General features: G+C 48.4%; 2 protein-coding genes across 3 annotated transcripts in view; one reads left to right on the top strand and one right to left on the bottom strand.

The window, feature by feature from the left end:
* The first annotated feature begins 5,701 nt into the window (after positions 1–5,701).
* HNRNPAB (heterogeneous nuclear ribonucleoprotein A/B) lies at positions 5,702–12,001 on the top strand. 2 transcript variants are annotated; one of them, XM_045485750.1, is made up of 8 exons: positions 5,702–5,920; positions 6,003–6,234; positions 6,998–7,166; positions 7,803–7,961; positions 8,164–8,295; positions 10,181–10,298; positions 10,949–11,089; positions 11,391–12,001. In XM_045485750.1, exons 2-8 carry the CDS (start codon positions 6,026–6,028, stop codon positions 11,459–11,461), a joined length of 999 nt encoding a protein of 332 aa, XP_045341706.1. In that variant the 5' UTR covers positions 5,702–5,920; positions 6,003–6,025; the 3' UTR covers positions 11,462–12,001. The 2 variants fall into 2 exon arrangements, with proteins under 2 accessions (XP_045341706.1, XP_045341715.1); XM_045485759.1 differs by lacking the exon at positions 10,949–11,089.
* The window catches only part of PHYKPL (5-phosphohydroxy-L-lysine phospho-lyase), a 38,852-nt gene continuing 20,378 nt past the window's right edge, over positions 9,232–27,705 (bottom strand). The window contains 5 exon segments of the mRNA XM_045485739.1: positions 9,232–9,691; positions 12,822–12,902; positions 13,761–13,891; positions 15,550–15,639; positions 16,027–16,181. Coding sequence (XP_045341695.1) covers positions 12,853–12,902; positions 13,761–13,891; positions 15,550–15,639; positions 16,027–16,181 — 426 coding nt within the window. The 3' untranslated portion in view covers positions 9,232–9,691; positions 12,822–12,852.

The following is a 27,705-nucleotide window of genomic DNA, read 5'->3' as shown; positions in this document are numbered from 1 at the left end:
TCAGTCGATGAAAATGGTTTTAGGGGGCCCAGGAATAAGATGTTCGGAGCCAGTGGGGGCTGGGGTCAGCGGGAAAGCACCTGCTAGGGGGCAGTGAGTCTCAGCTCAGGCTGATTGTGGACGTGTGCAACTGTGGCCCGGTGTGACTTCATCCAACTATTTTCCAAAAGTAACTAGAGATGCTACATCTCATAGAAATAATCATACTTCATAGATGTTGGCAAATGATTCTGTAAGATGTTCACAATAAGCAAGTGTGCTAGGGAGTCAGATTTGGCCTGCAGAGAACCAGTTTGTAATCCTAGGTTAAGAGATCATTTATTCATTCTGCAGGTATTGGAGTGCCCACTGGAGGTGTTGGCGTGCAGGAGACAGACCTGGTGCAGGACATATTGAGCTTAGTGTCAGTAGGGTGTGGTCTGTGCTCTGAGAGGAGCCCCACCTTGAGGCATGACGGAGCACTTCCTGGAGGAAGTGGAAGTGTGAATGTATCAGTCAGCTAGGGCTGCTGAAGTCCAAAGTCAAGGTGCTGGCAGTGTGGTGCTCCCTCTGAAGGCCCTAGGAGAGAATCTGTTACATGCCTCTCTCCAAGCTTCTGATGTGTCCTGCACTCCATGTTCCTTTGTGCTATGGACTGAATATTTCTCTCCCCCTCCATTCATATGTTAAAGCCCAATCCCCACTGTGATGGTATTTGGAAGGGGAGCCTTTGGGAGGTGATTCAGTTTAGTGGTAGTCATGAGGGTAGGGCCCCCATAATGGGGTTAGTGCCCTCATAAAAGGAGACTGAGAGGGCTCGCTTCTCTCTTTGCTTCTGACATGTGAAAACATGAGAAGACAGCCATCTACAAATTAGGAAGGGGCTCCTCACCAAACCCCAGATCCACCAGCACCTTGATCATTGGCCTCTCAGCCTCCAGAACTGTGACACTTACATTTGCTGTTCAAGCCACCCAGCCTGTGGTATTTTGTTATAGCAGCCCGAGCTAAGACACCTGGTTTGCAGACCCATCACTCCAACCTCTGCCTCTGTCTTCACATGATATTTTCCTTCTCTGTCTCTGTCTCTGCGTGTCTTCTCTTCTCATAAGGCACCAGTCACGCTGGATTAAGGGCCCACCCTATGCCAGTTTGACCTCATCTTAACTTGACTGCATCTGCAGAGACCCTGTTTCCAAGTCAGGTCACATGCAGTGTTGAACCTATCTTTTGGGGGGATACAGTTCAACCCGCAACAGATATGTAGAGTAGGCAGGTGAGATTTGGGGAAGAGTACCCCGGTAGAGGGAACAGCAGGTGCAAAGGCACCTCCAGAGGCAGAAAGATGCATGTGAGTTTCAGGAAATTAACTCAGCAGAGCTAGAGTGGAGAGCGGCCATGAGATGCTGCTGGGGTGGTTCCTGCCGGGCCTCTCAGCTTGTGTGGAAAGGTCAGGCAGGGTTGGTTAGGCTGCAGTCAGAGATGAATGCCCAAATCTCAGCGGCTTGACCCGGTACAGTGTCATTTCTTGCTCACGTCAAGTCTGTCTTAGGTTGAGTGGCTTTTCTCCATCTCATGGCCGTGCTGTGCAGAATGCATGGTCCCTGGGGGAAGCTAGGTCCGGGGGAGGCCCCTGGTCTCACCTGCCCAGGCCTGGAAGTGACCCGTCTGCTCACAGGCCACACAACCAGGGAGGCTGGCGGGGAGCACAGATTTCTGTGAGTCCCCACTCTCTCTCTCTCTCTTTCACCAGACTTTGGAGTTAGGATTTCATCCTCAGGACACTGGGAAGCCCATTCCCACGCGGAGTGAAGATCCAACTTGCATTTTAGAAAGTAGCCTCCAGGGGCGCCTGGGCAGCTCAGACAGTTAAGCGTCTGACTTGGGCTCAGGTCATGATCTCACAGTTTGTGGGTTCGAGGTCCACATTGGGCTCTGTGCTGACAGCTCAGAGCCTGGAGCCTGCTTTGGATTGTGTCTCCTTCTCTCTCTGCCCTTCCCCTGCTCACACTGTCTCTCTCTCTCTCTCTCTCTCTCAAAAATAAACATTAAAAAAAAAAAATGTTCCCTCCAGCTGGAGCCAGCCTCAGCCGTACAGCAGGGGGGTGGCCCATGGAGCAGTGTCGCGTGGACTGGCCACATCAGCCACCACACAGTTGCAACTAATTCCTGCAACTTCTACCTTGCAGCCCCTGCCAGGAAAAAACAGGAAAAAAAGAAAAAAGAAAAAAGGAGAATGTGAGAAAAATTAAGTCATGTACAGTCGACCCTTGAACAACATGGTTTGAACAGTGTGGATCCACTTATATGCAGTTATTTTTTTTTGATAAATACAGTACAGTACTGTGAATGTAATCTCTTCCTTATGACTTTCCTAATAATGTTTTTCTGTGTAGGTGTTCACTCGATTGTAAGAATATAACATGTAATACACATAACATACAAAGTATGTGTTAATTGGGGGCACCTGAGTGGCTCAGTGGGTTAAGTGGTCGACTCTTGATTTTGGCTCAGGTGATAATTACACGGTTGGTGAGTTCGAGCTCCACGTTGGGCTCCGTGCTGACAGTGTGGAGCATCCTTGAGATTCTCTTTTCCTCCCTCTCTGCCCCTCCTCTGCTTGTGCTGTCTCTTTCTCTCAAAATAAACTTTAAAAAAGTGTATGAGTTAATTGGCTATATTATAGGTAAGGCTTCTGGTTAACAGTAGGCTATTAGGAGTTCAGTTTGGGGGACAGTCAAAAGTTGCATGCAGATTTTTGACTGTGGAGGGGGTCGGCACCCCTCACCCCTGCATTGTTCAAGGATCAACCGAAATTTTAAAACCTTTCAAAATGCATTTTGAGTCTGTTCTCTCTGTTCTGGGTTAGTTACTGTATATATTCTTACACACACTGATTGCCGGACAGCCTGAATACCCAAAGCCAGGAGGCTGTACTGTATGGGCCTATTAAGGGAATTTCAGGGGTAACTGGGCTCCTTGCTGATTTGAGACCTCAATGACATAAAAGATATCCTCTGCTCATTGTGGGAGGGGGGATGGGCCAAATGGGTAAGGGGCATTAAGGAATCTACTCCCCAAATCATTGTTGCACTATATGCTAACTACCTTGGATGTAAAATAAAAAAATAAATTAAAAAAAAAAAAAGATGTCCTCTGCTCAGGGTCTATAACTGGGACCCAATAACAAGAGTGGGATCCTTGGATCAAAGGGACTTCCTGCTGCTTCCAAAGAGCCAGGTGCCCTGCCTCAGTCAGAAACACCCTTGGAGGCAACCTGAAAGTATTCTGTGCTGAGACCGACCCCCTCTTGTCTGCAGTTCTTTAGAGTTTATAAGTTCTAAGTCATTGCTTCATTTGAGCCTCAGAAAAATGTAATCTGATATGAGATCTAATTTGTTTTATTTTTTGAACTTTTTTTTAAAGTAAAAAAAAAGTTTATTTATTTTGAGAGAGAGACAGAGAGAGAGCACGAGTGAGCACCAGGGAAGGGCAGAGAGGGAGAGAGAGAATCCCAAGCAGGCTCCGCTCTGTCAGTGCAGAGCCTAGTGCCCGGCTTGAAGTCACGAACCGTGAGATCATGACCTGAGCCAAAAGCAAGAGTCTGATGCTTTACTGACTGAGCCACCCAGGTGCCCCAGCGGCTACAATTTTAGATGTAATTTCATGTGTTTTGTTGTATAAATTACGGATACCCTCACACAAAAATTATTGTGAAGCTCCAATAAAGCAATGTCGGGGAAAGCATTTTGCAAACTGTGAAGCACTGTCCAAATGTTGTCATCCTCAGACTTGACATGTCATGGAAAGTGTTTCCTAAGATGTGCTAAAGGAATCCATGTGGACAAGAGCAGGAGATTAAGTGAATGTATGCCCTCATCATTAGTTACGTTGTGTGGCTGCATTTAGACTATTTGACTTTGAACTTCATTGCCTGTATTATCCTCACTGTTGGGGCAGCTGTGTCCATCATCCCCTGTGAGCCACATCCCTGACCCTTATTTCTGTGGGTGGGCACAGGCTGGGGTGGAGGTCGGGTGGGGAGTTTGTTAAGGTCTTCCTGCAAGCCTTACTATCAGGTTTCAATGACATGGCCACAGTTTTACGGAGATATGTGAATTCCAGTTGTGGAACATAGCCAGAAAGTGAAGCAGTCAGCTGGGCCCTGGGGTGACCCAGAAGGTATTTGCTCATCTGGATGGGTTGGGGGGGGGGTCGGTGGGCGCTGCTGCTCTAGTTGGTTGATACCTTGGGGGAATCCAGTGCTGGGTGACCAAATCTTCAGATGTTCTGAAGTCCATTATTTTTTCCCAATGGGAAACTGTCACATTTTTCATTCTCAGTGCATCTCCACTGGCTGGTTGGATAAGGGAGTGAGTTTTGGGCCACAGCTCAGCTCTGGATTTCCATATAATTTGTGATGGTATCACCTTCCAGAGGGTTGTTAGCAGACTAGATAAGAAAACAGAACCCCCAGCTCACCACACCGGGCCTGGCTGCAGAAACTCAGGGAGGAAATGTCAGCTTCTTGGGCTCTGTTGTCATTTGGCAATCCCCAGGCTGCAGAGGCTGTAATACTGGTCCATTTGGGGCCTGGTCACCCATTATGATTAACAGAAATCACGCAGGCCTTTCAAGTTTGGTGGTCAAGAATATCCAATTAAGGGGTTTTGTATATTGGAAAAAGAGAACCATCCCTCCCGGCCTCCAACTTCGTGATTTCAGGGAAGTGGTATATTTCTCTTAAAAATAAATTTCAGGGGCACCTCAGTGGCTCAGTTGGTCGCGCATCCGACTTCGGATTTTGGCAAAGGCCATGATCACAGGCAAAGGTCATGATCACATGAGTTCAAGGCCTGACTTCGGGCTCTGTGCTGACAGCGTGAAGCCTGCTTGGGATTCTCTCTCCCTCTCTTTCTGTCCATCCCCTTCTTGTGCTCGCTCGCTGTCAAAATAACTTTAAAAAAATTTTTCAGCAGAAATAAATGAACTAACCTAAGTGAAAAATTTTAATACAAAGTATAAAAAACAACGCTTATCGTCTAGGTGCTGCCGGACGACATAAGACTGGAGAAGACCATGGTCCCAACGTTTCTCCCGCCACATCCTGCCTGCCCGAACACCACTGGCACCAGACGCTCGGCGGGCTCCACCCCCTGTCCGCTTCTGCCACTGGGGGAAGCGGCAGAAAGGGCGGGAGCAAGGGACTGTGAGGGCACCAAGGTCAAAGGGGAGGGCGAGTTGCGTGCCAATCCCTTCGAGCCCTGGCGGAAGGCCTTCGGGGAACCCTGGGCGGCCCATCTCGGCAGCCCGAGTTCTGCCACTTCCAGCCAAGCGACCTTGGTTTGCGAGACTTCCTAGAGACCAGTTTCCTCTTTTGGGAAAATAAGAGTGGCCGAAGCTACCGTGCTGGGATGGGGCGCATCGGGGCAAGAGACTGCAGCCTCACAGAGAAGAGGCCGTCTCGGGCCCCTCGGCCACTGGGCTCGCGCGGCCGTTCGCTCGGGACAAGACCGTGGTCCCGCTCCGCCGCGGCAACCCTCCGCAAGGCCCTGGCTCGCGCGGGTTCTAAAATGAGGACAAAAGCCCGCCCGGATTTAGCGTGCGCGCTCCGCTGAGGCCAATGAGACGCCGGCGCGGGGTTGAGTGACGGGCCGGCGTAGCCAATGAACATGCGCCTTGTTGCGAGGTGGGCCCGGCCCCGGCATTATAAAGAGCGCCACGAGTCGGCATTGTCAGGCGGCGGCACCGCGCGGGCCCGAGCGAGCTGTGTAGATCGGTGGTCTCCGTGCGGCGCGGCGGAGGAGGGGGACGCGAGGTCGCGGCAGCTCCGTCGGCGGACGGAGGCGAGGCCCGGCAGCGCGGGCGTGAGCGCGGCCGAGCCCGCGGCGCCTTCCCTGCGGGTGGGGACGAGCGGGCCCCGCGGCGTCATCGGCGCGAGGTGAGCGGCCGGGCCCGCGGGCGGCGGGCGGGAGCTGGGTGGGAGCCGCGCGGCCCTGACGCGCCGTGGTCGCTCGTTTCAGGAGCCGCCGCGCCCCGGCCTAGCATGTCGGAAGCGGGTGAGGAGCAGCCCATGGAGACCACGGGCGCCACCGAGAACGGACACGAGGCCGCCCCCGAAGGCGAGTCGCCGGCGGGGGCGGGCACCGGGGCCGCGGCGGGCGCCGGAGGCGGGAGCACGGCGCCCCCGGCCGGCAACCAGAACGGCGCCGAGGGCGACCAGATCAACGCCAGCAAGAACGAGGAGGACGCGGGGTAGGTGCGGCCGCGGGCCGACCGGGGCGCCGCCTTTGTTCCGGGGCCGCCTTTTGTTGGCGCCACGCGGCGGGGGGAGGGGCGGGCGGGAGGCCGGGGCCTGCTCGCGGCCCGCCGCCCGGCCCCGCTGCGCCCGCCGCGCCGCCGCTCGCGCCGGAGTTTGCAGGAGTTTGTTGGGTCGACTTTGGCGCCGCCCCGGGGCCGCTCGCGCGGGGCTGGGGGCGGGCGGCCCGAAGGCGGGGGGGATAGTGCCCTCGGACCCGGGGCCGAGGCGGCCTCGGGCTCCGCGGGGCTGCGTGGGCGGAGTTGGCGCGCGCCCCGGCGGCGGCCTCCCTCCCCCACCCCGCGGAGGGCGGAGTCACGGTCTGAACGCGGTCTCCGGCCCCCGGAAGCCTCGAGTTCCTTGAGGGCGAGTTCTCGAGGGTGGGGAGGACGGGCAGGGACGGCAGCCTTTTGGTACTTGCTTGGTAGTCAAAAGACTTCCAGTTATGAGTGTTGCGGGGGCTTCTAGCCCAGGCTAAGAGTGCTCTTCTTTGCCCAGTCTGGGGCTGCTCCGTTAGGGTCAAGGTTGTTTGGGAGGGTAGTGAAGATTTGTTAGTACATTCCAAGGGTTTTACCCACCCTTGGGGACATTAAGGGTACATCTTCGACCGGATGGCCACCTTGTTTACAACCCTTACAGTGAAGGTTCTGTCAGGGCCAGCCCTTCTAAAATCACAAGGCTTCTTGTAAGACTTGTTGGCACGTGTCTTTACCATTTCAGAAAAATGTTCGTTGGTGGCCTGAGCTGGGATACCAGCAAAAAGGACCTAAAGGATTATTTTACCAAATTTGGAGAGGTCGTTGACTGTACAATAAAAATGGACCCCAACACTGGCCGGTCAAGAGGGTTTGGGTTTATCCTCTTCAAAGATGCAGCCAGTGTGGAGAAGGTAAGCTGCGTATTTGATGTCAACGCTCTTAAGTGTATCTAAGAGGATATCATTCTTAGAGTGTGATTAGTTTGTGTGTACTGTAAGTGGTTGAGGGCTTTGGCAACAGCAGAGGTGAGGAACTTTGTTTTTGAAGGAATTAAAAATGCAGATTAGGTAGAGCGATGGGTATGGACTAGAGTGGTCCAGGAAGATTATAGCTGGTGTTTATTATGTTTTTATGCCTACTCAGGGCATTGCTGAAGCAGATGCTTTATTGTGGGGATTAGAAAACAGTCCAGGGTTGCTATGAAATAAGGCATTATTTTAGGCCCAATTTGCAGAAAACAGACTCAGAGGTTTAAGTAGAAGAGCTCACACAGCTAGAAAGGGGTGGATTCCAAGCTATACTGTAGATACTGCTGCTTTACTCCTGAAAGAGACCGGCTTTACACCGAGACTGGGCAGGGAAGGTGATGGGGGGGTAGCTATACTTGAAGTTTGGAGAAGTTGAGTTGGTAAGTCAGGTTCGGGGTAGAGTTTGGAGGGGACATACACATTTTGTGTACCAGTGTTGGGTCTTTGTGTCTTAAAGAGAAGGGCCTTGTTCAGGGTCATGCTGCTGAGTTAGAACCTAATGTCCTTCTATTGGGACAGGTCCTAGACCAGAAGGAACACAGACTGGATGGCCGTGTCATTGACCCCAAAAAGGCAATGGCCATGAAGAAGGACCCAGTAAAGAAAATTTTTGTGGGGGGTCTGAATCCTGAAGCCACTGAGGAGAAGATCAGAGAATACTTTGGCGAGTTTGGGGAGGTGAGTGTGTCACTTAGGGAGCTGTCTGCTGGTTGCCCTGAGGTTGTGGTCTTCCGGGTTCTTGGCAGCCTTGGCTGGCTCTAGCCGTCCTCAGCAAGGCTTCTTGTTCATTCTGGCCTTTGTGGGTCTTTTCTCCTGGGAGTTCCCTATGGGTCCTGGGGTGGGAAGAGGCGTTGGTTCTGAGCTTTGTGTATGTTTACAGATTGAGGCCATTGAGCTTCCAATGGATCCAAAAACAAACAAAAGACGAGGCTTTGTTTTCATCACCTTCAAAGAAGAGGAACCTGTGAAGAAGGTTCTGGAGAAAAAGTTCCACACCATCAGTGGAAGTAAGGTAAGGTGTCACGAGCTCTGTATCTGGCCACCTGCTGGCGAATTGGCTTTTACAGGTGTGGGTTAGGAGGTGGACTCTCTAGGGCAGTCTGACCGGACAGTTTTTCTGTAGCATCTGCTTTCCTGATTGGGGCAGATGGTCCTGCCCTTCAGGGGGTTCCTAGGCCGGTAGAATTGGCAGAAACACAGGATGTGTGGGAGGAAGGAGAAAGGGTGGTTTCTGTGGGGTAGAGAGTGTTGAGTAGCCCCTTTGATTTCTGATTGAAAGCTAGAGGTCAAGGTGTTCTGAATGTAGTCTGAGGCGAATAGGGCCTGTAGTTAAGGTCTCAGAAGACTCTAGAACTTCTGTCATCTAGCAGTTCCCTGTGAAGTCTTTTCCTGCTCTGGAGCTTATTCTCTCCTGTCTCGCCACAAACAGATCTTTGTTCACTTGCACCCCCTTTGGATGCTGGTTTAGTGAACTCCCACCCCAGGTGAAGATTCTTGCCCAAGCTCCCAGGGTTTCAGTGAGCTGGCATCCGTGGCCAGTTTTACCTTAAACGAGCTCAGTGCTGTGCAGGGAGAACTGCAACCCTTTCCTCTGAACTCTGGTCAGGCCAGAGGTAGTTTGTCTCAGGTATTCTCCAGGTGGCTTAGGAGGCAGTTGAGGGTGTGGCCTGCTGTGGCTGGGTGTGGCAGGCCCTGAGCCACAGGAGCAGCCAGATAAGGTGGGACTGGTCGGGTGGGGCTTCTGGAAGTCTTAATCTTGGCTGGGAAGTTAGACTGGATTCAGGATTGGGCCCTTAAATGATGTTGAATCCTAGGAGCAGTTGGGTAAGAGCCCGCTCATTCATTGTTCCTCCGGTGGACAATGAATGACACAGAGGTCTTTTTTTTTTGTGTCTTAACTGTGAACTGGATAGGAAGTGTCTGTAAGGTAGTAAATTATAACTGGTAGTGGGTTTTGAAATAAATGTATTTGGCATTTTAATTCAACAGAAGACATCAGATGGCATCATTTGAGGGGGTAGCTTGTTAATTTTTTTGAGTTTTGAGGGAGAGTAGGCTTGTATGGTGATACATTAAAAGGTTTTTTTTTCTTGGTCCTAATTAGGGAGGTATATGTGCCCAGGTATTTTCTTTAAAAAGTAAACTCCTGATTTAATTAGGAGCACTGGGAGGTCCTGGACTCTCATAGCACACACAGTGGGCAAATTTTTGAGCAAAAAAAAAAGGATTCTTTGCGTCCTAAGGGGACACAGATTCCTGGCCCTTCTTGACAATAGGCCAGTGGTTGGGGGAAGGTGGGGGTGGAGCCGTAGGGCCTCAGGGAAGCCTTGTCCTGAGCTTCAGTGGTTTTCATCCTCCAAGCTGAAGGTCACCACCTCAGTGTATTTGAGTGGGATGCTTCGTTTCTTCTGTAAGAAAAAAAAAACTGAGACAGGTGGTTTGTTTCTTTTTTTTTGTTTCTCCTATAAGGCTTTTTATTTGGGAAGCCACCTCTCATCCCCCTTGCCCAGTAGGACCAGGCTGGCATCAGACTTGACCCTTGATGTGGGATCTTGCTACACTGGGTTGGCATTGGCCTCGCCGTCCATCCTCCCAGTTAGACACAGAGCTGCCCCTGAGCAGCCATCAGCAGGCCTGGGGTTGTATCTATCATCCCCAGTAAGTTCTCTGGGGAAAGGTTTCAGCCAAAAAGACCCTAGTAAGTTCTGGTCTATCTAGATTTTAGTTGTGGTCCTGAGAGTTTCTAGCCTACACATGGCTTCTGACTTGAGCATATTTTGTTTTGGGGCAGGTGGTTGCAGGTGGCTATCTGAATGTTTGTCAGCAAAGGTCTTTGTCCACAGTCCCTGCCCGGAGTTTGTCATGGTGGCCTGACCCATTGTCTTCTCTGCTTTCAGTGTGAAATCAAGGTGGCCCAGCCCAAAGAGGTGTATCAGCAGCAGCAGTATGGCTCTGGGGGCCGCGGGAACCGCAACCGAGGGAACCGAGGCAGTGGCGGTGGTGGCGGAAGCGGAGGTGAGTGGAACCTGGATGAAGAAGGGTCCCTGCCTGTGTGGAGCTTCCGTGCCTATCTCAGGGCTCTCACCCTGGCTTCTGGGGCATGGTGCGCCGGGGCGAGTCACATCGGCTCTGCTGCTTGGAATGGAAGAGCCTGGCTTTCTCATGGCCTGGGGTCCCAGGGCAGAGGGGTGATTGCGTTGCATTTGGAGGGGTGGGGGGCACAGAGTGCGCTTGTGTCCACGGCTGTCCCGAGTCTTGGTACACCCGTGGGCGGGCGGGCAGAAGGTAGGGCAGGGCTGTGCCAGGCGCTTTACCTCCTTCTGTCCAGGCCCCTCTGACTCCAAAGCCTGAACTTCATCCTTTTTAAGGCCGAGCTGCCGGGGAGGGTGGGGGTGAGGAGAGGGAGATCGAGTGAGAGTGAGCTCCTGTCTCTTTTTGCCCTGAGTGAAGTCAGTGTTCAGTCCTATCCCGGCCTGCAGCTCACAGGCTCGGGTCACAGATGCAGGGCCGGGCCTGGGGCCCTCCACACTGGGACGGCAGTCCCTTGGCTTCTATCTCCCGAGTTGCCATTATCAGCCCCGCCACCCAAAGGGCAGGATTTCCTCCATCCTAGCTCCTGCGTGTGCTAAATGGTCCACGGGCCCCTGTGCCCGCTCCCCCCACAGGTCAGAGTCAGAGTTGGAATCAGGGCTACGGCAACTACTGGAACCAGGGCTACGGCTACCAGCAGGGCTACGGGCCCGGCTATGGCGGCTACGACTACTCGCCCTATGGCTATTACGGCTACGGCCCCGGCTACGACTACAGTAAGTAGGAGAGAGGGAGGCCCCGTCTGCTCACCCACCCTGGGAGGCAGGACAGACAGCTCAGGGGCCACTGGCAGCAGGGGCTTTGGAGTCGGACAGGCTGGGCTGTGTGTGGTCCGGCTCGGCCACTAGAGCTCCCTGGTTTTGAGCTCTTGAGCTTCTGGGCCTCAGGAAGGTGGGGCACGGACAGACCCCTGCCGGACGGGGCTGTAGGCTCCGGCGAGGATGCATGTCAAGCGCCTGGCACAGGGGTAAACGCTCAGTAAGTCGTAGCTGCTATCGTTGTTGTTCTTGTCCCTAGGTCAGGGTAGTACAAATTACGGGAAGAGCCAGCGACGCGGTGGCCATCAGAATAACTACAAGCCGTACTGAGGCTTCGGCAGGATGCCCGACCGATCGCACACGCTTTGTTTGGATATTGAGTGAACACAATTATGTACCAAATTTAACTTGGCATACTTTCTATGGCCTGTCCCATGTGCATCTTATTTAAAATTTCCCCCCTGGAAATCACTCTCTTGTTGACTACTTCCAGAGCTCTAGTTGTTGTAGGCAGCGTGTGGGGTCTCTGAGGCCAGAGCGGCATTATGGGCTGATTTTATTCCCGGGTTACCCAGAGCCAGATTGGAGGGTCTGCTTCCTGCTGCCGCTCTGCAGCCTGGACCTGTGGACCCTGGTTGTAAAGAGTAAACTGTATCTTAGGAAACCAGTGTCACCTTTTTTTCACCTTTTAATTTTATATTATTTGTGTCATACATTTCCTGTTAATGGAAGTGTTAATTTTACTGTACTTTTTGGTACCTTTTGGGAATCTAATGTATTGTAAGGTATTTTACACGTGTCCTGATTTTGCCACGACCTGGATATTGAAGCTATCCAAGCTTTTGAAATAAAAATTTAAAAACCCCCAAAGCCTGGGTGAGTGTGGGGTGTGCTGTGGAGGAGAGCGGGGAAGGGCCAGGTGCTCCTGAGCCTTCGAAGCTCCAGTACCCTCCGTGACCTAACAGCAGTCCTGTCCGGCACGGCCATAGCCTGTCAGCCACAGGGTACTGCTGCTCAGCTGCTTTTAATGATCTGGCCCTGCCCTTCTAGAAAAAAGTTCAGTGATTCATAGTGAAGGCAGCTGTTCAAGGGGGTGAAGGTGGTACAGTGAAGGATGCCCCAGCGCAGCAGGACGTTGGGGCACCTTCAGACATCTCTCCTTACCCTGCCAATGAAAATAGGATCCCCTCTCCCAGTGAGGACAGTATGGTCCTGTAGATCAAGGCAGTGTCATAGGAGCCAGCTCGATTTGGACACGAGGGGCCCCTCCTGGGTGGTGTAGTACAGCCCACCCTGCCCTGGCAGAGCCTGTCTGCTGCCTGGATTGGGACGCCCAATCAGGCTGGTTGTTAAGGCCTGAGACTAGCTGGCTGCAATAGGCGGCAGTGGGCTAGGGCCCTAGATGGATGAAGCCTGGTAAAAATTTTGTTTTCCATCACTTCTAGAAGGAACTGGCTACTTCTAGGAGGAAAGTGCTACTCTTGCTTTCTCATGTCAGCTGTCAGATGCAACTATTGGAGATTTTTCTGGCAGGGTGTCTGGAAAGGCCCCATTGTTTCAAGCCTATCTGGGGGAAGGGAACATCACTTGGAACAAAACGTTAAGAGAAAGCTTTGGCTTTCTGAGTGAAGGAGCCACCGCTGATGGCAAGGAACCCAGGTGTGGGTCTCGAGAAGCAAGGCCCACTCACCCAGAGAAGAACACCACTCCACAGAGCTGCCTCAGGGCTGGAGCCGCAGTGTCTCACAACTTCTCACCTTTTCTTCCATGTCTGAAAAACATCACAAAGGCACCCAAACAAGTTAATCTTTCTCTAGTGTCCAAGCCTGTCTGGCCCCTTGCCCCATGTGCATGGGCCACCAAGCCATGTTTCCTGAGACTTCAGGCTCAACTGCAGCGCCCCCTACACACAAAAGCTAAGCTAGCTAGTCAGCCTCTCCTCCCCTGGGCTCCCCACGAATACACTCCCTACGGCGGGTCCCACACCACCTCCAGTTGTGTCTGCTGGGGGAGGTGAGGGGCCACCTGCGGGGCTGCTTTCATGTCTACCAGGAGATGGGATCTTGCCTACTTTGCCCACTCCTGCTCCTCCCAGCCCTACACACGCAGCACTGCCTTAGTGCATTCTAGATTGCTTTGTAAGTGCACTTAGGGGACACCCTGGACTGACCTTGATGTTCCTGTGGGATTGGGAATGTGGAGAGGAATCTCCTTTTGCATTTAATCAGTCCTGGCTACAAATCTCATTCCAATAGCTCTGCAGCTGAGGGTCCCCTAGCCTTCAAGTAAGGCACGAAGTTCCTGCCATCTACCTTTCCATGGTTTTACTGATCCATGGTGGGGTTTTCCGTTGTAGTTAGCTTGTCCCGTGTCTGCATGAGTGCCACCCTGGCAGGATGGTGAGTGCCCTAGTTCCTGCCTACTTGGTGCTCAGGAAGGCCCTCTAGGCACAGCCAGGGAAAGGGGTGGCTTGGGTCCCCGGGACCCCTCCACACCTCAGCTCCTTGTTCCCTCCGTCTCTTCAAAGACTCCTGGCTTGCTGTTGAGCCCCTTTCCTGGGCAGGCTGGAATGTCCTGGCTATTGGCTGCAGGTTGAGCTCTAGAGACCCTCCTTGGGCTCCCAGCTTACTTGTCAGGATGGCATCCATCTTGGCCACCACATGTCGTGCATTGTCCACACTGAAGCACATCGGGGGTTTAAACTTGAGGACGTTCCTCCCTGGGCCATCAGTGCTCAGCAAAATGTAGTTCTCCTTCATCCTGTGAGGACAGGATATGGCAGAGCCTTCTCTCCCCGGTTCCAGCCACACTACCCTTGGAGCCCCACCACAGGTGGGTTCCCACCAGGACACAGGACTGGCTGCCTCTTCCCAAACACCTACCTGCCCACCCTTTGTAGCCCAGCATGAACAGCTCCTACCTAGGGTGCCCTGCACCTGTTCCTGAGTCTGCTGCCTCCCCCACCCAGGGCAGGGGCCTCACCTTGTCCATCCCGGAGTTCCTGTCTAAGCCAAGACTACCACAGCTACGATGTAGACAGCAAGGATCCTTGCACTTACTGGTGTTACAAACTGGTACAGTGAACCCGACATATTCCCTTACCTGGCTTCGTAATTTCCCTGCCAACCTTGTTTCTGTTTTCTTCCCGTAAGTAATCTTGAAATCCCAGAGGACTATGCAGTTTTAATTTTCCATTTCTTTTTAGGGAGATGACTTCACCCTTAGTTTTACCAGTTTCTAAGAACCTTCATATCTCACGTGTACAGTTTTTAAACTAGGAAGGTGATTTGGTCAGAAAGGAGACTGACCTGATAGTTATTTCACATTCTCTGACCCACACTTCCATTCTTTTTTTTATTCCTTTTGTTATTTTCAAGTCTTGCCAGGAACAGACTGTGTCCTCAGTCTGCCTTCTGGCTCCTTTCTTCCATACGTTCTTCCTGGCATGGACTATGGTTGTACTAGAAAGAACAAGGTCCATACTTCACATCTGGCTGTGCCACCTACAAGCAGGCCAACTGTGGGTACACCACCTGCCCCTGGTTCCAGTTTTCTCCCTGAACTGGAGAACTTGCGTGAGGTGGAAGAAGTCAGGCCTGGCTCCAGGTCTGGCTCCCTCCTCCCACAGCTTCTGGGTTCTGAGGCTCCGTGGGGGGAGGGGGAAAAGGAGGTGTGGTGGGTGAACTGGTGGGTGTGCCCAGTCAGAGGCGGCGGGGCCGGGACCCCCCAAAAAAGGGGTCAGTCTCAAAATCTGGAGGAGAACATTTTTACATCATTACTGTTCGTGGGTTATCAAAATTGAACGATGCGCATTTCACACTGAATAGGGACACACCAGAAGGGTTTCTCAAGGTGGGGGAAAGGGGTAGGAGTAGGGAAGGGTGATAGAAAGGGAGTAGCAAGGGGAAGGGTCCCAAGGCTGGGGTCCTGAGGCTCAGGTCCTGGATGGGATCAAGTGCAGGAACATGCAGATGGGCTGGGGTGGGGGACTTGGGAGTCCGGAGATGCTTGGTCACCCAGATGCCTTGCACCTGTCCATCTCAAACCCACTGCTCTGGGGGACAGGGAGCCTTGAGTCTGCTTCTGCCTCAGTCCCTGATGTGGCTCTGGAGAAGCTTCTTCCCCTCCGGCAGCCCAGGTCTGAGAAGTGTGGCTTTTGGGCCCTGTGGCTTTGGCATTCTAGGCTGGGAATGGCCTGCACCCATCTGAAGCTTTTGCAGCCACACACGGGCCACAGAGCTGATGCAGCTGCTTTCCCTGGCTGGAGAGCCAGGGGGCGCACAGATGGGTGGCCCATTCCCTGCTCAGGCCCAGATGCCCACTCCGTGCCTGGGAACACGGTGACAACAGAAGTGAGAGGGAGGCTCTTGGTCAGGGCCTTAGACGCTGCAAAGGTAACTCGTCTGAAGAAAAAATACCTGGACACCACGTAATTGGCCTCTTCAGTTGCTGGTGTCCTGGTTGCCTCGTCTTTGATCAGGTCCACACCGATGAAGAGCCCAGTGCCCCTGGAGCAGAAAGACAATGTCTTAGGAGGCCAGGCCCAAGGGACCACGGTCCTGGGCCTCAGCCGAGCCCCTGTCAGCTCTGGGGCTGTTCCTTGGCCTCTTGGGGAGGCTAAGTGCCGTAGGGACTCTCAGAGGGTGGTGACCCAGTTCTAGGAAGTAACTGACGGGAGGGACCCCAGGGGTAACAGAGGAAAGGTTGGGGGTCCGAGCCTAGTTTGATCCTGGTTTTCCCTTCCCTAGAAGCGCCATTCTGGACAAGAGCACCTCTCAGTGCTTTAGTTCTGTGGAGCAGAGAGAAAAATCCCACCCCCCAACCCCAACCCGGGTGGTTAGGTGATACAAGAACCCCCCCCCCCCTTGGCCCCTAGCAGCTGCCCTGAGCCTCACCTGACGTCCCCGATGATGGGATGTTTGGCTTTCTGCTGTCTGAGGAGCTCCATCAGGAAGCTGCCCACGGAGGCGGCGTGGGCCTGCAGCTGTTCCTTCTCTAGGATGTCCAGGACGGCCAGGCCCACGGCGCAGGACACCGGGCTGCCTCCAAACTGAGCCGGGGCACAAAGGGCGTGTCAGATGCTCAGGAAAGTGGGCTGTGCCTCAGGGAGCATGAGGGCAGAACTGCCACCCACGTTCCAAGGGCAGCGACGAGCACAGGCCTGAACCCCTCAGAATTCAGGGGACTCGGGCAAATGGGGTTCTCCTGAAGCCCCCATGGGCTGTCCTGCCTTTCCAGGTGCTGATGTGACTGTAACTCAGGTAAGGCACCCTCAGGGGTACAGGAGGGGCCCCAAGAGGCAGAATCAGAGGAGAGGAGTGGTCATTCCCACAGAGCTGGTTTTTGTCAAGAGGCTTTAGGGCCCCATCTCCCAGGTCAGGGCCAGACCCAGAGCATTGGACTCGTTCCCATCACCTCCTTCAGAGAGGGTCAAGAGCACCATGCTGGAGCCACATCCAGGAAAAGCCACTCTGTCATTTGGCTCAGTGCTCTGTTGTTTGACAGATTTTAGGATGCAGACCATAAGTCAGCGGACCATAAGCCACATGTGGCCTGAGGATTTGTGTGTGGCTTGCATGGCATCAAAAGCTTTGAATTAGGTGCTAATGGTAAATATGTTTTCTTGACTTAAACCTGGCCTGTCTACACAGGAACTGGCTGTCCCCTTTGGGCACCCTGACTGCTTGGACTCTCTTCCTCTGCCTGGCTTTGCAGGTGTCTGAGTGGGGACCTGTGTTACAGAAAGTTAGGAGTAAGGTTGTCTCTTGCAGACTATTTTTTTTTTTAAACATACTTAAAAAGAAAACTGTTGAGCTATAGTGTATATACAACAAACTGCATATATTTCCAGTGTATATAGTTCAGTGCAATTTGACAAGTATATAGACCTGTGGAGCCTCCACCACAACGCAGATACCAAACGTTTCCACCACCCCCTGAAAGTTCTTTGTGTCCCTCCACTACTGGCCCAGGCAACCACTTGCTGTCAGTACAGTTTTGCCTTTTCCAGAATGTTGTATGAATGAAATCGCAGAGGATGTCCCCTTCTGTGCCTGGCCGGTTCTGCACAACATGGTTTTGAAAATTTCCTGTCTTGTGTGGATCAGTAGTTTGTTCATTTTATTGGTGCTAGTATTCCACGATATGGATGTTGCCATTTGTGCAATCTCCCGTTAATGGCCCCTTGCGTTATTTTTTGATTTTTTTGGCTATTACGAATAAAACCGTTGAGAACATTTCTAACAAGGCTTCGTGCAAACGTACGTTCTCATTTCTCTTAGGAATGGAGCTGCTGGGTTGTACGATCAATGTGTGTTGAGCTTTATAAAAAAAATGTTAAGACTCTTCTGAAGTAGTTGTCCTATCACATTCCCATCATTTGTCTACAAAATTCCAGGCGCTCCCATCCTCAAAAAAGCTTGGAATTTTTTTCTGATGGGTGTGTAATGGTGTCTTGCTAGATCATCTTCAAAATCTGTGAGCAGAGCCCCATGCTTGAGAGCATAAGAAGCTTCCTAGGTGAGTCTGCCATGAGGCGGATTTCTAATCCGTCCAAAACAAATTATGTGTGGAACGGACACAGGGGATGGACCAAGGCTACTTACTGTATAGTATTATTAACCATGAACTTGTTAAAAGGTGGAGTGTATGTATTATAGCATCTTTTGTTTGGAACCATGACCTGGCCAAGATGCTGAACTGGCACAATAGACAGGTTGACCTGTGGCCCCAAGATCACTCCAGAGGAGCAACAGAAGATGAACAAGGGGCGCCTGAGTGGTTAAGTCTCCGACTGATTGTGGCTCAGGTCAGGATCCCACGGTTTGTGAGATGGAACTCCGCGTGGGGCTCTGTGCTAACAGCGCAGAGCCTGCCTGGGATTCTTCCTCTGTCCATACCCCACATGCGCACACACATGCACGTGCTCTCTCAAAATAAACATTTATTTTAATTTAATTTTATTTATTTAACATTTATTTATTTTTGAGACAGAGACAGCATGAATGGGGGAGGGTCAGAGAGAGAGACAGACACAGAATCGGAAGCAGGCTCCAGGCTCAGCCATCAGCCCAGAGCCCGACACGGGGCTCGAACTCACGGACCGTGAGATCGTGACCTGAGCTGAAGTCGGACGCTTAACCGACTGAGCCACCCAGGCGCCCCTCAAAATCAACATTTAAAAAAAAAAAACAAAAAATGAACAAGTTCTGACATAGTCCTAGAGAATCTAGAAGGTCATGCATACACATAGGGATATGCTCATGCCCTGTGCCATTGCCTTTTCAGGAAAGACCTGAAAAGCTCTAAGCTCTCACCACTGGCTATCTTGAGGCCCTGCAGAAGGAGGAAGTGAAGGCTGAGACAGTTGTAGGCTGCATGGCTGAGTGCTGAAGTCCTGCCCTAACACACGCGGAACCATTTGTCAAAGGCTGAGATATATTTAAGATATCTGTCCAATCATTAGATGATCACTAAGCCACCCAAGCAAAGACTAGAGATCATGTGTGACACAGAATACAAACTTCACAGACTTAGTTCGGAAAGGGCATTACACAAACAGTAATAAAAAATACCAAATTATAAGGAGGGAAAGTGATTTCCAAAGTTGGTGGATTATTGTCCAGTTTTCAAAAGAAAATTATGAAACCTGCAAGGAAAGAAGAAAGCAGGATTCCTACATGGGGGTGAGGAACAATCAATAGAAACTGTCCCTGGGGAAGCCAAGATGGTGGCCTTCCTAGACAAACATTATATATGTTTTTAACTTTAATTTTAATTCACTTTATTATTTTTTGATGTTTATATATTAGAGAGCGAGTGAGAGAACGAGCACAAACTGGGAGGGGCAGAGAGAGACAGAGACAAAATCTGACGCAGGCTCCAGGCTCTGAGCTGTCAGCACAGAGCCCGACGTGGGGCTCGAACTCACGGACCGCGCGAGATCATGACCTGAGCTGAAGTCGGCCGCCCGACCGACTGAGCCACCCAGGCGCCCCTGACAAATTGTTTTTTAATGTTTATTTTTTGAGAGAGAGAGGGTGCAAGCAGGGGAGGGGCAGAGAGAGAGGGAGAAAGAGGATCCAAAGCGGGTTCCACAATGACAGCAGACAGCCCAATGCAGGGCTGGAACTCATGCACTGTGAGATCAGGACCTGAGCCGAAGTCAGGTGCTCAACTGACTGAGCCACCCAGGTGCCCCAAGAGACAGAAATTTCAAAAAAGAACTAAATGGGAATTATGGAGTTGAAAAGCACAGTACCTAACGAAAAATTCACCAGAGAGGCTCAACGGTAGATTTGGGCAAAGAGATGAAGGAATCAGCAGATTTGAAGATCTGTCAATTGAGATAGTCCTGTGTGAAAACCAGAATGAAACCGTGAACAGAGTTTCAGCAACCTGTGGGACACAATGACGCAAACCAGTATTTGCAAATGGGAGTCCCAGAAGGAGAGGAGGAGAGAGGGAAAGAGACACAAGGACAAGGCAAAGTAGGAGAAATGGGTGAAGGTGGTCAAAAGGTGACAAATTTCTAGTTATAAAATGACTACATCATGGGGATGTAATGTGCAGCATGGTGACTGTAGTTAATGATGCCGTATCATATATTTGAAAGCTGCTAAAAGAGTAGATCTTAAAAGTTCTTATCATGGGGAAAAAAACATACCTGTGTGGTGATGGATGCTAACTGGACTTGTGGTCACTTCAGAATACAGACAAATAATTGAATCATGTATGAATCTAGTACAATACCATATGCCAATTATAGCTCAATTAAAAAAAGAAGAATACTGAAAGCAAGAGAGAAATGACTCATCATATGTAAGAGATCCTCAACAAGATTAACAGCTGATTCCTCATCAGAAACCACAAAGGGCAGGGGCAGTGGGGTGACATATTGCAAGTAATGAAAGAAAAAGATTAGGGCACCCCAGTTGGATAAGCATCTGACTCTTGATTTCAGCTCAGGTCACGATCTCACGGTTTGTGAGATTGAGCCCCGTCCCGTGTCTGGCTGTGTGCTGACAGTGTGGAGCCTGTTTGGGATCCTCCCTCTCCCTTTCTCTCTGCCCCTCCCCTGCTCGTGTGCTCTCTCTCAAAATACATACATAAACATTAAAGAAAATTTAAAAAATTAAAAACTATGTGTTAGAGAAACTGCATGTTTAAAAAATAAATAAAAATGAAAGGAGGAACGAAGACAATTCCAAATACTGGAAAAATGTGTCACTAGCAGATCTACTTTACAAAAAATACTAACGGTGTTTTTTCAGGCTGAGATGAAAAGTGATCAGATAGTAACTCAAATTCACATGAAGAAATAAAGAGCACTGGTAAAGACAAAACAAGTGGGTTGAAAGCAAAAGTGTGGAGATGGCACACTGTAAACAGCAGAAGAGCTGGAGGAGCTGTACTAATAGAAGTAAAAGACTTGCAGATCAAAATTGTTCTTAGCAACATTGACAAGTAGTTTCTTATGCCAAAAGAGTCCATCTATCCAAAGGACGTGACCATTACAAACACATTTGTACTTAAAAACAGAGCCCCAAAATACACAAAGTAAGCACTGACAGAACTGAAAGGAGAAATATACAACTCAGTGACAACTGGAGAGTTCAGTCTCTCATTTTCAGTCATTGAGAGAACCCCCATAGAAGATCAACATGGAAACAAGATGTGAACACTATAAGCCAACTAGACCTAACATGCATACAGAGCAGAATAAACAGTCTTCTCAAGTGCATCAATAGGTCAAAGTCACAAGGACCCTTAAAAAATTTTTTTTAATGTTTATTTTTGAGAGAGCGAGTGAGTGGGGGAGGTGCAGAGAGGCACAAACAGAATCCGAAGCAGGCTCCAGGCTCCGAACTGTCAGCACAGAGCCCAGCATGGGGCTCAAACTCACGCACCGTGAGGTCAGGACCTGAGCCGAAGTCGGGAGCTCAACCGACTGAGCCACCCAGGCTCCCCACAAGGGCATTTAAAAATACATATGAATGCCATGGTTTGTGAGATGGAGCCTGCATCAGAGTCTGTTTAGGATTATCTCTCTCCCTCTCTCTCTGCCCCTCCCCCCTCAAAATAAGTAAGTAAAACATTAAAAAAATAGAAAATAAAAATACAGGTTAATGACAATGAAAACACAACATGCCAAAATTTACGGGATGCAGTGAAAGTAGTAATTACATGAAGATTTATGTCTGTAATTACATGTGTTAGAAAACAGATCTCGAATAATCTAACTCCCCCCCACTAAGAAACTACACAAAGAGCAATCAAAACCAAAAGCAAGGGGCGCCTGGGTGGCTCAGTCGGTTGAGCATCCGACTTTGGCTCAGGTCATGATCTCACAGTTCGTGGTTTCGAGCCCCGCATCAGGCTCTGTGCTGACCTCTTGCTCAGAGCCTGGAGCCTGCTTCAGATTCTGTGTCTCCTTCTCTCTCTGCCCTTCCCCTGCTCACGCTTTGTCTCACTCTGTTTCTCAAAAATAAATAAATGTAAAAAAAATTAAAAAAAAAAAAAAAAAGCAAGCAGAAGGAAGGGAATCCTAAAGATTGGAGTGGAAATACATGGAAATAAAGAAAAACAACAGAAAAAAAAACAAAATCAAAAGTTGGTTGAGAAGATAAATAAAATTGACCAACCTCAACTAGACTGCCAAAGATAAATACTCAAATGTCTAAAATTAGGAATGAGAGGACCCATCACTACCAATCTTAAAGAAGCAAAAAGGATTATAAGGGAAGAATATGAAAAAATGTATGTCAGTGAGCTAGACAGCAGAGATGAAATGCACAAATTCTTAAAAGATGAAAACTACTGACATCGACTCTAAAAGAAACAGAAAATGTAAGAGACATATAGCAAGTATGGGGACCTGGGTGGCTCAGTCAGTTAAGTGTCTGACTCTTGATTTTGGCTCAGGTCATGATCTGATGGTTGTGAGATTGAGCCCTGCGTCAGGCTCTGCGCTCAGCGTGAAGCCTGCTTTAAGATTCTCTCTCTCCCTCTGTCCCTCCCCTGCTAGTGTGTGCTCCCTCCCTCTCTCTCTCTCTCAAGAAAGAAAGACCTACAGCAAGTAAAAAGAAAAAATTAGTAATAAGTTCCCACAAACAACAGCCTAGAATCTGGGCACCTGGGGGCCTCGCACTAGCAGGCTTACAGCAATGCCAGCCAGGCAGGGGGCCAACTCCACCCGACAGTGTGCCCACAGGAGGTGCAGGCCTGCCACAACACAAGGGTGCGTATAGCCTACGCAGGGAACACCCATGGAGCACCTGGCTCTGGTGGCCAGGAGGAATTGCTCTTCTGGGCCCCACAGGACATCTATGTAAGGCCACTCCTTCAAGACGGGGAGGTAACTGAACTACCTAATACATAGAAACAAATGCAGACAGGGGCACCTGGGTGGCTCAGTCGGTTGAGCGTCCGACTTCCGCTCAGGTCACCATCTCACACTCCATGAGTTCGAGCCCCGCATCAGGCTCTGTGCTGACAGCTCAGAGCCTGGGGCCTGCTTCAGATTCTGTGTCTCCCCCTCTCTCTGCCCCTCCCCTGCTCATGCTCTGTCTCTCTCTGTCTCAAAAATAAGTAAAAACATTAAAAAAAAATTTAAAAAACGCAGACAGTCGTGCAAAATGAGACAGAGAAATATGTTTTAAATCAAAAAACAAGACAAAACCTGAGAAAAAGAACTAAATAAAATCAAGATAGCAATATACCCAATAAAGAGTTCAAAGTAATGGTCAGAAAGATGCTTACCAAACTTGGGGAGAAGAATGGATAAACACAGTGAGAACTTAAACCAAGAGACAGAAAATAAAAAAGCAATCAGAGCTGAAGAATACAATAAGGAAAAGGAAATATATACTAGAGGGAATAAACGTAGACTAGATGATACGGAAGAATGGATCAGTGATCTGGAAGACGGTAGTGGAAACCACATAACTGGGACAGTAAAAAGAAACAAGAATTAAAAAGATCATTTAAGGGGCCTCTGGGACAACATCAAGTGTACTAACATTCACATATTGGGGTCCCAGAAGGAGAGGAGAGAGTAAAAGAGACTGAAAACCTATTTGAAGAATTAAGGCTGAAAACTTGCCTAACCAAGACATACAAGTCCAGAAAGCAAAGTCCAAAATAAGATGAACCCAAAGAGACCCACATCAAGACATGTTATCATTAAAATGACAAAAAGTAAAGACAACGGGAATCTTAAAGCAGCAAGAGATGGGGCACCTGAGTGGCTCAGTCAGTTAAGCATCCAACTCTTGGTTTTGGCTCAGGTCGTGATCTCATGCTTTGTGGGTTCGAGCCCTGTGCTGCACTCCATGCTGACAGTGTGGAGCCTGCTTGGGACTCTCTTTCTCTCTGCCTCTCCCCTGCTCCTGCTCTCTCTCTCAAAAATAAACATTTAAAAAATTTTTTTAATATTTGTATTTATTTTTGAGAGAGAGCGAGTGAGTGAGTGTGAGCAGGGGAGGGTCAGGGAGAGGAGAGGAGAGAGAATCCCAGGCAGGTTACACACTGTGAGCACAGAGCTGGATGCAGGGCTCAAATTCACGAACCATGAGATCATGACCTGAGTCGACCCAAGAGTTGGCCACTTAACTGACTGAGCCACCCAGGTGCCCCCAAAATAAATAAACTTTAAGAAATAATAAAAAAATAAAAGACATGAAAAAAAGCAGCAAGAGAAAAGCAAGTAGTAAGGGAACGCTGATAAGACTATCAGCTAATTTTCAGGAGAAACTTTGTAGGTCAGAGGCTCCTGGGTGGCTCAGTTGATTATAAGCATCCAACTTCAGCTCAGGTCATGATCTCATGGCTCGTGAGTTTGAACCCCACATCAGGCTCTTTGCCGTCAGCACGGAGCCTGCTTTGGATCCAGGACAGAGGAGCCTGGTTTGGCTCTGTCCGCCCCCCCCTTCTCTGCCCCTCCCTTGCTCATGCTTGCATGAACACTTCCTCTCAAAAATAAACATTAAAAAAAAAGGAAAAAAAAAACTTTGTTGGTCAGAAGGCTGTGGTATGATATATTCAAAGTGCTGAAAGGGAAAAACAAACCAACAAACAAAACCTTACGACCAAGAATACTCTGCCTGGCAAAGTTATCATTCAGAGTATAAGTAGAGGTAAAAGAATTTCCTGGTCAGCAAAAGCTAGGAGTTCGTCACCATTATACTGGCTTCACAAAAAATATTAAAGGGACTTTTTCAAGCAGAAAAGAAAAGACAGTAACTAGAAATAAGGAAATATGAGGAAAAAAAACCCTCACTGGTAAAGGCAAACATAGAAAAAGTAGTGGAACAACCACTTATAAAATGGTAAAAATGTGTCATCAAAACCATAAAATGTGTGTGTGGGGGGGGAGTGGAGTAAAAATGTAACTAAAAAACATTTCTTTTTTCCTTAGAGACAGTGTGAGTGGGGGAGGGGCAGAAAGAGAGAGAGGGAGACACAGAATCCGAAGCAGGCTCCAGTCTCTGAGCTGTCAGCACACAGCCCGATGCAGGGCTTGAACCCACGGACCATGAGATCATGACCTGAGCTAAAGTCCAGTGCTTGACTGACTGAGCTATCCAGGTGCTCCCAAAATACAATGTTTTTAGAATGAGTTTGAACTTAACTACCAATTTACAACAGACTGCTATACACAGCTTGTTATATATGAATCTCATGGTAACCACAAACCCAAAACCTGTAATAGATGCACAAAAAAAAAAAAAAACCCAGAAAGGAATCTAAGCATAACACTAAGGAAGGTCATCAAAGCACAAGAAAGCAAGAGAAAAAGCAATAGAGAATTGCAAAACCAGCAGAAAAGAAAATGGCAGTAAATACATAGCTATCAATAATCACTACAACTGTAAATGGACTCAATGATCCAGTCAAAAGACACAGGGTAGCTGAATGGATTAAACAAACGAACAAACCCAGGACTCATCTATATGCTGCCTACAAGAGACTCACTTCAGACTTAACATACAAACTGGAAGTAAAGAGATGGAAAAAAGATAATCCATGCAAATAGAAGCAAAAAGGTAGCAATACTTATATCAGACAAAATATACTTTAAAACAAAGATTGAAATAAGAGATAAAGAAGAGCATAATATAATGATAAAAGGGATCATTTAAAAAAATTTTTTTTAACATTTTTATTTTTGAGAGATAGAGACAGAATGTGAGCGAAGCAGGGGCAGAGAGAGAGGGAGACACAGAACCCAAAGCAGGCTCCAGGCTCTGAGCTGTCAGCACAGAGCCTGACACAGGTCTCAGACTCACCAGCTGTGAGAATATGACCTGAGCTGAAGTTGGACACTTAACGGACTGAGCCACCCAGGCACCCCAGAATAAGTGCACATGGAACATTCTCCAGTACAGATCACAAGGCCACAAAACAAGTCTAATAAATTGAAGATGAATGAAATCACACTTACCAACCACAACAGTGTGAAAGGAGAAATCACTTACAATAAAGGAAATGGAAGAAATACAAACACCTGGAGGCTAAACAAGATGCTACTAAACAACCAATAGGTTAATGAATAAATCAAAGAGGAAATAAGAAAATACCTGTGACAAAAATGAAAAAACAATGCTCCAAAATCTATGGGAAACAGCAAAAGCAGTTCTAACAGGGCAGTATAGTGACACAGGTCCATATCAAGAAACTGGAAAAATCTTAAATACATATTTTTTAATGTTTATTTTTGAGAAAGAGAGACAGAATGCAAGCAGGGGAGGGGCAGAGAGAGATACACACAGAATCAGAAGCCGGCTCTGGGCTCTGAGCTGTCAGCACAGAGCCCAACATGGGGCTCGAACTCCTGGACTATGAGATCATGACCCAAGCCGAAGTCAGACACTTAACCGATTAAGATACCCAGGTGCCCCTAAGAAACAGGAAAAATCTTAAACAATCTGAGCTCACACCTAAAGGAGCTAAAAAAAAAAAAAAAAAAAAGAATAAAGCCAAAAGTCAGTAGAAAGAAGAATATAAAGATCAGAGCAGAAGTAAATAAAGACTAACGACAAAAAAAAAAAAAAAAAAAAAAAAAAAAAAAAGAAAGAAAGAAAAGATCAATGAAATTAAGAGTTGGTTCTTTAATAAACAAAACTGAAAAACCTTTGGTCAGACTTGTCAAGAAAAAAGAGAGAGGACCAAATAAAATTAGAAGTGAAAGAGAAGTTACAACCAATACCACAGAAATATAAAGGATCATAAAAGATTTTCATGAACAATTATATGCCATTAAATTGGACAACCTAGAAGAAATAAATAAATTCCTAGAAACATACAATCTTCCAAGACTGAATCAGGAATAAAACAAAAATCTGAACAGATGATTATTAGTAATGAATTTCAATCAGTAAAGAAACAAAAACGAAAACAAAGAAGACTCCCCCAAACCAAAAGTCCAGGACCAGACAGCTTCATAGGTGAATTCTACCAAACATTTAAAGAGTTAATACCTATCTTTCTGAAACTTTTCAATTTATTCCAAAAAACTGAAAAGGAAGGAACACTTATTTATGCTCATGAGGCCAGCATTACCATGATACCTAACCCAAAGACACTGTAAAAAAAAGAAAATTACAAGCCAATATCCCTGATGAACATAGATGCAAAAATGCTTAACAAAATATTAGTAAACCAAATTCAACTAATACATTAAAAAGCTCATACACCATGATCACATGGGACTTATTTTTGGGATGCAAGGATGGTTCAATATCTGCAAATCATTCAATGTGATACATACACCATATTAACAAAACAAAGGATAAAAATCATCCAGTCAGTCAAGAGATGAAGAAGCATTTGACAAAATTCAAAATCCATTCATAATAAAATCTCTACAAAAGGTGGGTACAGACATAACATACCTCAAACACAAAAAAGGGCATACATGGCAAACCCACAACCAACATCATACACAATAGTGAAACGTTGAAAGCTTTTCCTCAAGAAGACAAGGATACCCCCTCCTGCCACTTTTATTGAACACAGTCCTAGCCACAGCAATCAGGCAAGAAAAGGAAATAAAAGACATCCAAATTAGAAAGAAGGAGTAAAACGGTTATGATGCACAGATGACCTACTACAATATAAGAAACTCTCAAGTCTGCACCCCAAAACTATTAGCATAAAGGAATTCAGTAAAGTTGAAGGATGCAAAATAAACAGAAATCTTGTGTCTCTATCTACTAGTAGCAAATTATTGCAGAAATTAAGGAAACCATCCCGTTTACAATTGCATCAACAAATAATTAGGAATCAATTTAACTGAGGAGATGAAACAGCTGTCCCCTGAAAACTGTAAGACACTGATGAAAGAAATTGAAGATGACACAAATAAATGGAAAGATATACTGTGCTCATGGGTTGGAAGAATTAATATTATTCCCATGTCCATACTACCAAAATCAGCCTATGGATTTGATGTGATCCCTATCAAAATACCCAATGACATTTTTTTCACAGAACTGGAACAAATAATCCTAAAAAGACTCCCAATAGCCAAAGGAACTTTGAGAAAAAGGAACAAAGCAGGAGGTATCAATCAT

The sequence above is a fragment of the Leopardus geoffroyi genome, chromosome A1, assembly GCF_018350155.1.
Source record: "Leopardus geoffroyi isolate Oge1 chromosome A1, O.geoffroyi_Oge1_pat1.0, whole genome shotgun sequence".
Classification (NCBI taxonomy): Eukaryota; Metazoa; Chordata; class Mammalia; order Carnivora; family Felidae; genus Leopardus; species Leopardus geoffroyi.
The sequence above is the reverse complement of the archived record's forward strand: the minus strand, read 5'-3'. Positions and strand labels throughout refer to the sequence as shown.

Bases quoted from the DNA above. Each gene is read 5' to 3' on its own strand.
- HNRNPAB (XM_045485750.1), top strand. From the start codon at position 6,026: ATGTCGGAAGCGGGTGAGGAGCAGCCCATGGAGACCACGGGCGCCACC. The intron at 7,167-7,802 runs GTAAGCTGCGTA...CTATTGGGACAG, and splicing joins ATGCAGCCAGTGTGGAGAAG to GTCCTAGACCAGAAGGAACA. The intron at 10,299-10,948 runs GTGAGTGGAACC...CTCCCCCCACAG, and splicing joins CGGTGGTGGCGGAAGCGGAG to GTCAGAGTCAGAGTTGGAAT.